General features: G+C 55.2%; 1 protein-coding gene across 1 annotated transcript in view; it reads left to right on the top strand.

The window, feature by feature from the left end:
- AGAP2 (ArfGAP with GTPase domain, ankyrin repeat and PH domain 2) overlaps positions 1-9,550 on the top strand; it is a gene marked incomplete at its 5' end in the record, with an annotated part of 13,423 nt that continues 3,873 nt past the window's right edge. The window contains 14 exons of the mRNA XM_010839376.1: positions 1-661; positions 2,381-2,439; positions 3,080-3,167; positions 3,354-3,439; positions 3,587-3,734; positions 4,808-4,942; positions 5,267-5,376; positions 5,806-5,964; positions 6,114-6,200; positions 6,285-6,389; positions 6,813-6,975; positions 7,157-7,276; positions 7,995-8,123; positions 9,328-9,476. Of these exons, the coding sequence (XP_010837678.1) occupies positions 1-661; positions 2,381-2,439; positions 3,080-3,167; positions 3,354-3,439; positions 3,587-3,734; positions 4,808-4,942; positions 5,267-5,376; positions 5,806-5,964; positions 6,114-6,200; positions 6,285-6,389; positions 6,813-6,975; positions 7,157-7,276; positions 7,995-8,123; positions 9,328-9,476 (2,199 nt within the window). The remainder of the gene's footprint in view (positions 662-2,380; positions 2,440-3,079; positions 3,168-3,353; positions 3,440-3,586; positions 3,735-4,807; positions 4,943-5,266; positions 5,377-5,805; positions 5,965-6,113; positions 6,201-6,284; positions 6,390-6,812; positions 6,976-7,156; positions 7,277-7,994; positions 8,124-9,327; positions 9,477-9,550) is intronic.

Genomic DNA, 9,550 nt, shown 5'->3' with positions numbered 1-9,550 from the left:
TCGCCCCCCCCGCCCCCCGGCACCGGCAGCCGGAGGCTCAAGGTGGCGCCTCCTCCGCCGGCTCCCAAGCCTTGCAAGACCGTGACCACGAGTGGCGCCAAAGCCGGCGGGGGCAAGGGCGCCGGTAGCCGCCTGTCATGGCCCGAAAGCGAGGGCAAGCCCAGGGTCAAGGGGTCAAAGAGCAGCGCTGGGACTGGAGTTTCTGCCGCCGCTGGCGCCGCCGGGGGAGGGGGAGCGGCAGCCACGACCTCTGGTGGGGTCGGGGCTGGGCCCGGAGTCCGAGGGAAGCTGTCCCCTCGGAAAGGCAAGAGTAAGACCTTGGACAACAGTGACTTGCACCCGGGACCGCCTGCCGGCTCTCCTCCTCCGCTAACCGTCCCAGCCACCCTGACTCCCACCTCTGCTGTCACCGCCGCCTCCGCGCTGCCCACCGGGCCTGCACCTCCAATCACTCTGGAGCCTCCAGCTCCCGGGCTGAAACGGGGCCGGGAGGGGGGCCGAGCATCCACTCGAGATCGCAAGATGCTCAAGTTTATCAGCGGCATCTTTACCAAGAGCACAGGAGGGCCTCCTGGCCCCGGGCCCCCTCCGGGTCCGCCGGTCCTGTCTTCCGGCAGCGGGTCTAGGGAGCTGCTGGGTGCAGAGCTCCGCGCCTCCCCTAGTGAGTAGGCCCAGGGCCTGAGGACAGGGAGGGGAGGGCACCTGGAATGCTCAGCTTGGGGTGGAGGAGTGGTGTGCAGGACTGACTGAGAGAAGCTTCTTGGGTGGATGGATGAACCAGGTTCATTTCTCTGCCAAGAACTGGGGCAAAAAGGATAAGAGGTCCTGGAAGTGGGGTGAGTAGGCATTGTGGGACATGAGAGACGACGATGTCAGAGAGACTCAGAAAGCCTCAGAGCTTTCTGGGATAAATAATGCCCTTGGTCAGCGTGGCTGTAGGAAATTGCTCCCAGAGAAGCCCCAGACTCCACTCCCAGCTTCAGCTGGCCTCTGGGAGCATGGAAACGGCTTTGCGTTGCCCAGAGGGTTACTGAAGGAGAAAGGGGTGGGGAAGCCTCAGTTTCTCCTGAGCACTTGGGGTGGGTGGCATCAGAGTGACCTTGCAGACAGTCCTCGTCAGGGACAGGTCTTTTGCTGGGCTGAGAGCAGGCTGGTGAGGTTTCTAGCAGGAAGGGACAGGGTTCTTTCCATTCAGTGAAGGCGAATTGGGCAGTACCGGAGTGCACGGGGGCTGGAACGTGCTGAACACTTGCCTGTGAAGTGAGAGGGGGCGGATAGGTAGCCTCACTACCCCCCACCGCCCACCCCAGCCCCAGAGCGCATTGAAATTCCTAGGGGGCCTGACCGGGAGTGACTCAGTGGGGTGGAACTGCTGCAAAGGCAATTCTTACCCCTGGAGACTTGGGAGGGGTACGGAGAAAGTACTGTTTTTTGTTTTGTTGTTGTTGTTTTTTTTTTTTTCCGGTGGCGGTGGGGGGGTGGTGGTGGTGGTCTTTATTTATTTATTTTCTGGGAAAGAGAGGCGAGGGCGTCTCGGTTCAGCTCACACTCCCTGGAGAGGTGGCGAGTCCGGGAGCGCAGGCGGCCCCCGGGGTTTGGCTCTCGAGCGGGTGGGAGCAGATGGCTCCGGATCCCAGAGTTCCCGCCGCAGCTGCGGCGCCCCGGGAACGTCCGGCTAGTGTCAGGCGCGGGGGCTGGACCCGGCGGGCGGAAGGAGCATCTTTTCCTCTCCCGCCCCCCCGCTCTATCCCTCCCCAGGCCGGTGGCTTCTCTCGGCCTGGGAGTGGAGCCCGGTTCCCCATCGTTCTTCTGGAGGGTGCTGGTGAGAAGGGTATGAGAAGGGGGTATAGAAAAATCCAAGCTCCATTCCTTGGGCTGTGGGGAGGAGTCAGAGCCACAGTGCCGCTGACCTTGAAAAGGGGGAATGATATCTTCACTTCAGGTTCGGTCCTATGAAAGGGAGATTGAGGCGGACCCACTCCCTCCTATGTCCCAGTCCCTTTTTCTGGGGATTTACCCTGGGAATCAGTCAGTTTGGTGAGCAGGACACCTTTTCCCCTTCCAGAGGGAAGACCCGTCAACTGTCAGAGCCTTGGTCCCCCAGTCTGGGGCAGGGACTCACGTTTGGGGATGTGTTTTAAGGGAGATGCCCACTGAAGTATTTTTGTCTTGCTGGCTCCGTTGCTAAGCAACCACTGAGCGGCAGCAACAGCTGTGGGGAGAGAGACTAGGATGGGAGGACTGGGGACCACTCTCAACTCAGCTTTTCCACACAGCTCTCCAGCCCAGGCAGGGCAACTACAAAAGGAGAGGGGTAACTGAGGGTTGGGAGCCCTCCTTGGCCTGGAGTATCCCTCTTAAGACTCCTTTTCTGTTACAGAAGCTGTGATCAATAGCCAGGAATGGACTTTGAGCCGCTCCATTCCTGAACTGCGCCTGGTAGGTAACCCAGTCTCCTTGTCTGTATGAAGATTGATCTCCCTGCCACTGGCACTCTCAGCTCTCTCACCTTCACCTCTTCCCTTCCCTCCCTCTATGAGAATGGGGAATAGTTTTCCAGTTCTCCTGAGATTCTACCTTCATAGCACCTTCCTGGGGCTTGATACATCCTCATAACTTTTCCTTCTATAGTTTCCCTTCTTCCTGCTGGTCCATGGTCCTCTTCCAGATTTCTCCTCATTTCTGACTTCTCCCCTTCAGTCCTTCATGTTCTGTTGCCTAGAACTGGGTAAAAATTTCCAACTAGTGCCTAGAGCTGTAACATGTCCCTCACCAGACATGCATCTGGTATGTTTCCTAAACAATAGAACACCTCCCCACCCCCCACCAAAAAAAAAAAAAAATGGCACTGAATTGACATTCTTCAGCTTGTGGTCCACTTCTAGCTTGGGATCATTTCTTACAACACTTGTGGCCTGATCCTCGAAAATGCCCTCCTGACTGATGTCACCCAGGCCCTGTAGAACCCTGCTTGGAAGACTTAACACTGCCAGTCCCTTTGAGTTCTCTGGAATGTTCAGACTCAGTCATCCTACCGCTTCTTAATTCCTTCCATGTCTGCTCTACAACCTTTCCTCAGGGTGTGCTGGGTGATGCCCGGAGTGGGAAGTCATCGCTTATCCACCGATTCCTGACTGGTTCATACCAGGTCCTGGAGAAGACAGAGAGTGAGTTCTCAGGAGCCATAGTAAGCTAAGGGTTGGGGTCAGGGATCTGGGCAATGTGATCAATGACTCTGCAGGTATGGTGACCAGAGGGAAGAATGCAGCCACAACAGCTAAAACACAAGGAGCATGGGGAGATTTGGTGACCTATGACCTCTGACCTCCTATCACTCCAACTCTTCTGGACAGGTGAGCAGCACAAGAAAGAAATGTTGGTGGATGGACAGACTCATCTGGTGTTGATCCGAGAGGAAGCTGGGGCACCCGATGCCAAGGTGAGGGATGAGATGATGGTGGAGGCAGGTGGGCTGGGGTCAGCACTGGCCAAAGGAGAGGCCTCTGGTTTCCCAGGTCTCCTTGGGAATAACATCCAGAGGAGTGGACCTGTCTGACCATCCATTTGCTCCCTCACCCTCCGCAAGTTCTCAGGCTGGGCAGATGCTGTGATTTTCGTCTTCAGCCTGGAGGATGAGAACAGTTTCCAGGCCGTAAGCCGTCTTCACGGGCAGCTGAGCTCCCTTCGGGGTGAGGGACGAGGAGGCCTTGCCCTGGCACTGGTGGGGACACAAGGTAAGGAGGGGCTGGGGAAGCACAGCTTTCAGGGGAGTTGCTACTGGGTATCACCCAACACAAGTGAGAGCTTGGCAAGGTGTGTGGACAGGGCCACTTGGATTTCAGTAACCCTCTGGAAGGAGCCTGGTCTCTAAATGAGTCGTTAAATCAAACACAAACTCCCCAAGGTCTGAGAGAGAAAAGAGGACCCTCCAGGAAGGACAGCTGCAGTGGCAACCTCCTTCCTCTGAGGTGTCACCTGCTTGGTATTCTCACACTGCTGTTTCCTGATGCCACCACCAGGCCCTCTTCCCCAGCAGAGCCAGGAAAAGCTTCTCCAGGACCCACCTGTACGAAGCTGGCAGGTCTTTCTGTCTGGATGCCTGTCCTGCAGGTGGCTGTTTCCACCTGTTGCTTGCCTCCTGGCTTCCTGCTGCAGATGAACAGTCCACCTGTTACCATGGACATTCAGCCTCATCCCAGTTCATATGCTGCCAGGTGTCCTCCCACTCAGTTCAGGACTCACTGAATTTGCAGGGCAGGGGGAGTGCCACTCAGAAGCCTCAGCCGTGTCAGACCTTATCAGGACGTTCCAGTCAGCTCTGGAGTATTCTTTGAAGACTCGCACACCGAGCTCACCCAGCCTACTCGTGATGCAGCTGGGCCCAACATTCAGAAAAGACTATACGCTCCCATTGCACCCGGTCATAGGAGGGATATTGTCTCATACCCTATCCCTAGTGGTCCCAGCGGAGAACGTGATGGCACCCCACTCCAGTACTCTTGCCTGGAAAATCCCATGGATGGAGGAGCCTGGTGGGCTGCAGTCAATCACTTTCACTTTTCACTTTCATGCATTGGAGAAGGAAATGGCAACCCACTCCAGTGTTCTTGCCTGGAGAATCCCAGGGTCGGGGGAGCCTGGTGGTCTGCCATCTATGGGGTTGGACAGAGTTGGACACGACTGAAGTGACTTAGCAGCAGCAGCAGCAGCAGTGGTCCCAGACTAGGACTAGAACCCAGAAGAAGGGAAAGCAGCAAAGTGGGCATGGGAGCCCTCATCTACCACTCCTTCTTTCTCGTCCCCTCAGACAGGATCAGCGCTTCCTCCCCCCGCGTGGTGGGCGATGCTCGCGCCAGGGCTCTGTGTGCTGATATGAAGCGCTGCAGCTACTATGAGACTTGTGCAACCTATGGGCTCAATGTGGATCGGGTGTTCCAGGAGGGTGAGCTTGGCCATCCCCTGCATGTGTTGGGCAGCAGGGGGACTTAGATATTCCTCAAGGTCCCACCTCCAGGCCTCCCTCTGTGAGCGACAGGAAATTAGCCTGCTTGGGAGGGAGGAGGGACCAGGGAGGTCAGAGAAGATTTGCTTAATAGCCACAGGTCCTTCTGGGCAGGAGGAGCTGGCAAGGCCACAGGTGGCATGAAGGCCACAGTAACAAGGAAGTTGGAGCCTGTTATCTCCTGGGCACTTCTCAAAGTTGGGCATGAAAGGGTGGTCTTGGATATCTGCCCTGCTCATGCCTTCTTCCCCTCCCCTCCTCCAGTGGCCCAGAAAGTGGTGACCTTGCGAAAGCAGCAGCAGCTTCTGGCTGCCTGCAAGTCCCTCCCCAGCTCCCCAAGCCACTCAGCAGCTTCCACTCCTGTAGCTGGGCAGGTGAGTCAGGGTTTCAGGGTCCAAAGAAGGGCTGGTGGGAATTAGAGGAGGGGCTGGTCCAAGGAGAGGCACAAAGAACCCAAGGAAGTTGTGGGGGTGAGGGCAGATGGAAATGGTGGTGATAGTTTGTAGAAAATGCATCAGACTGGAAATCAACCAGGTATGAAACACCATTTGCAGTGTCCTTGAGCAACTCACCTAAACATCCCAAGGTTGTCAGGAAAATTGTATGGCATAATACTTGTGAAGTCAACCTTTGCAAAATATAAAGCACTGTGACAACGCTAGTGAAGAATTTTATTATCAATGATAATACAAATAAATGGTGATGAGATGAGGGACTATCTCAAATTCCTCATCACTTGATGTAACTCTAGCCTGGTGGGCTGGGGGCCCCTCGGTGGTTCTGAGCCCTCTGTTTGCCTGCAGGCTGGTAACGGGGGCCACACTAGCGACTACTCTTCCTCTCTCCCGTCCTCACCCAATGTCGGTCACCGGGAGCTCCGGGCTGAGGCAGCTGCAGTGGCCGGATTGAGCACACCAGGGTCCCTGCACCGGGCAGCCAAGCGTAGGACCAGCCTTTTTGCGGTATTAGACAGTCTAACCCCCTATCTGCCTGTCCCCTGTTACATGCCTATCTTCCCTGGCCGCTAAATCTCTCTGTTGGCCCTTCATCTGTCTCTCATGTCCTTCCATCAGCATATCCATCCTCTAATTGATGCCAATAACCATTCCAGAATCGTCGGGGCAGTGACTCTGAGAAACGGAGCTTGGACAGTCGGGGAGAGACAACAGGAAGTGGGCGAGCCATCCCCATCAAACAGGTGGGTGGTCCAGGGACTGGGGTTGGGCTGGGGGGAGCCGGTCTTCACTGGGTTTTCTCCCACATGTCTCTTTCCATTCTTCAGAGCTTCCTACTAAAGCGAAGTGGCAACTCCTTGAACAAAGAATGGAAGAAAAAATATGTGACCTTGTCCAGTAATGGCTTCCTACTCTACCACCCCAGCATTAATGTGAGTGCCAGAGACTGGCTGGGCTACAGTGGCTGGCCTTGGGTGCACTTCTAGCTCTTCCAGTCTGTGCCTCTAGCAGATATCAACACTGGTTCTGGGAAGTGCTAGTCCTCTTCTTTTTACTTTAGCAAAACATCTGTTAGGCAGCTACCATGTGCCCATGCTGCAGATAGAAATGTAAATCCATCTCCCGAGGACTTGCAATCTAGTGTGAGCAGATGGAGAAAAGACCTCTACCTGGTCTGCCATTCAGGGATGCTTTCTGGGGGAGACAGTGCTGGGCCCAGTCTGTTGGGCTCATCCCAACCCAATCAGCTCCCAGAGCTCTCTCTCCAGTCCCTCTCTGCCCATAATATTGGCTGCCTCCCAGCACTACTGAGGACCCCAACATTCCCTACACTCTCAACCCGTATACTCCTGTAGGATTACATCCACAGTACCCATGGCAAGGAGATGGACTTACTACGAACAACAGTCAAAGTCCCTGGCAAGCGGCCCCCACGGGCCATCTCTGCTTTTGGCCCCTCAGCCAGCATCAACGGGCTGGTCAAGGACATGAGCACTGTCCAGATGGGGGAAGGTCCTGGTGAGTGGGGCTGCTGACAGAGGGGCAGGAGAGGGGCCAGGGCTAGGAAAAAGAGGAGGCGGAAGGAAGAGGGGAATGGGACTGGTTAAGTGGGAAGGTGGGTAATGACAAGGGACCACGTAAGGAATCACTCAGAGACTGAGTGACTCACTGAGGATTTATTTTCTTCCCCATCTGACAGAAGCCACCACGCCTACCCCAAGCCCAAGCCCCAGCCCTAGCTCCCTGCAGCCACCACCAGACCAGACATCCAAGCACCTGCTGAAGCCAGACCGGAGCCTGGCACGAGCCCTCAGCACCGGTCAGTAAGGAATCACCCTCCATTACTGTCTTCCAGATCCAGAAGGGATGCGGTGGGAACTAAAACTGGGGTGGGAACTTGGAGGCTCGACTCAGTGAATAAGTGGACACCCCAAGCAATGACTGGGTACCCAGGCACCAAGCTCAGTCATAGTATGTTTAGCATAATGGCTAAGACAAGTGGGTTCTAGAGCTAAGCTGCCTGAACTTGAGGATTCAAGTTACTTGACCTCTCTACATCTCAGTTTCCTCATCTGTAAAATGGAGATAATAGTTTCTACCTCAGAGGGTTGCTTTGAGGCTTAAACTGAGAACATTGTCCTGCACATAGCCAGCCATCAACGTTTGGAATGTTTGGAAATATGAATTTTTTAAACAAATAGCAAGTAACATTGTAACAAGTGGTCCTCACAACAACCTTGTTGGGTCAAGATTATTATCCCCATTTTAGGGATGAAGAAACTGAGACTCAGAAGATTAAGTGACTTGCTCAAGGTCTCAAGGCCAGTAAGTGGCAGAGCCAGGATCTGAGTACAGGTCTGACTCTAAACCACTCATCTGCCCTCCTCCCCAGGATTGATCAAAGGGGACCTCCTAGAAAGGGATGGCTGAGGAGGGGGACCCTAAAATGCCAAATCTAGTTCAGGGGAGACAGGCTATGGAGAAATCAGGGAATCTGTGGAGGGGACAGCTGAGGCAGCTGTGTTCCCCTCCCCAAGACTGTACCCCATCTGGAGACCTGAGCCCCCTGAGTCGGGAACCCCCTCCTTCTCCCATGGTGAAGAAACAGAGGAGGAAAAAGTTGACGACACCATCTAAAACTGAAGGCTCGGCTGGGCAGGCTGAAGGTGAGGCCCTGGTGGGCAGTTTCACTCTCACCCTGGACCCTCACCCCCAAACTCCAGGTCACCCCTGCAGGAGGAGGAAAGGAGCCTGAGCGGAGTGCTTGACTATCATCACCACTCTGTACATTATTTAGTGAAAAATGGATGGATGCCCCTCAGCCCCTGTGCTTCCTCCTATTCCCTAGCCAATGCCTTTTATGGCAATAGGCTCCAGCCCCTGTTCTCAATGACCCCTGTAAGTCTGTAGCTCCTGCTCCCTCTCCTAATGACCCTCTAGTTCATTTTCCAGACCCAACTCTGCTTAACACCCCAGCCCCTGTGCCCAGAAGGCCCCATTATCCCCAAGGACTCAGTCTCTGACTTCAGTGTCCCCCAGTGACTCCTCAGCTCCTGGGGTCTACTCACCCAGCTCCTGTTCCCAATAACTTTCTGTGATTGCCAAGCTCCCACAACAGCCTTTGACTACAGTGATTTCCATTCCTGCCTCCCTGTGACTTCCCACAGACCCATGAGACTCCTCCTGAACCCCAGGGACCCCTCACCCCTGGCCTCTGAACTCCTGTCCGCCTTCCCCATGTTCCCTCAGATCCTGGTCATCCCTTCCCCTCCCAGAGACCCGGCTCCTCATTGGTCATGATACCCAGTCCCTACCGCCCCTGCTCTCTGCCGGGTGCTCAGACCCAGGTTCCAGATCTGCCTACTCTCATGGCTCTTGGCTTCCGCTCTTCTCTGCTCGGGGGCCACTGACTTTAGTTCTGCTTTCTCTCCCCATCTGTCTGTCCTGCTTTGTCTCTGGCACTCTCTGTCACTATCTCTCTCTCCACCTCTCCATCTGCCTCTCTTTTTCTCCTTTCTTGGTCTCTTTCTCTGTTTTGCTCTCCATTCTATCTCTATCTCCTTTGCTTCGGGAAACCAGCCAAGCGCAAAATGTGGAAACTAAAATCCTTTGGTAGTTTAAGAAATATTTATAAAGCAGGTAACAAGTGGGGAGCTGGGTGGGGCGCTGAGCTGGGGTGCAGAGGGGTGGGGGTGCCCCTGCCTTCCCCTGCATGTGCTTGGGCTTCCTGCTCTCCCGCACCCTCTGCTTCCCCAACCACTCTGCTCCATTCCCAGGGGCTTGGGATGGATCTCTGGGAGGAATGGTTTGGGCAAGGCAGCTCCTGTTTGAATTCTGTCCCTAATGACCCCATCCCATCCCCTCACCTAGAAGAAAACTTCGAGTTCCTGATCGTGTCCAGCACTGGTCAGACATGGCACTTTGAGGCAGCCAGTTTTGAGGAGCGGGACGCCTGGGTTCAGGCCATCGAAAGTCAGATCCTAGCCAGTCTCCAGTGCTGTGAGAGCAGCAAGGTCAAGGTAAAGGGTCGGGTGTTGGGCGGAAAGCAGAGGTGAGTGTCTGAGGCGTCCGGACAAGGGCTCAGAGGAGAGTC

This window comes from Bison bison, unplaced genomic scaffold (genome assembly GCF_000754665.1).
Source record: "Bison bison bison isolate TAMUID 2011002044 unplaced genomic scaffold, Bison_UMD1.0 scf7180017864115, whole genome shotgun sequence".
In the NCBI taxonomy this organism is placed as follows: Eukaryota; Metazoa; Chordata; class Mammalia; order Artiodactyla; family Bovidae; genus Bison; species Bison bison.
The sequence above is the reverse complement of the archived record's forward strand: the minus strand, read 5'-3'. Positions and strand labels throughout refer to the sequence as shown.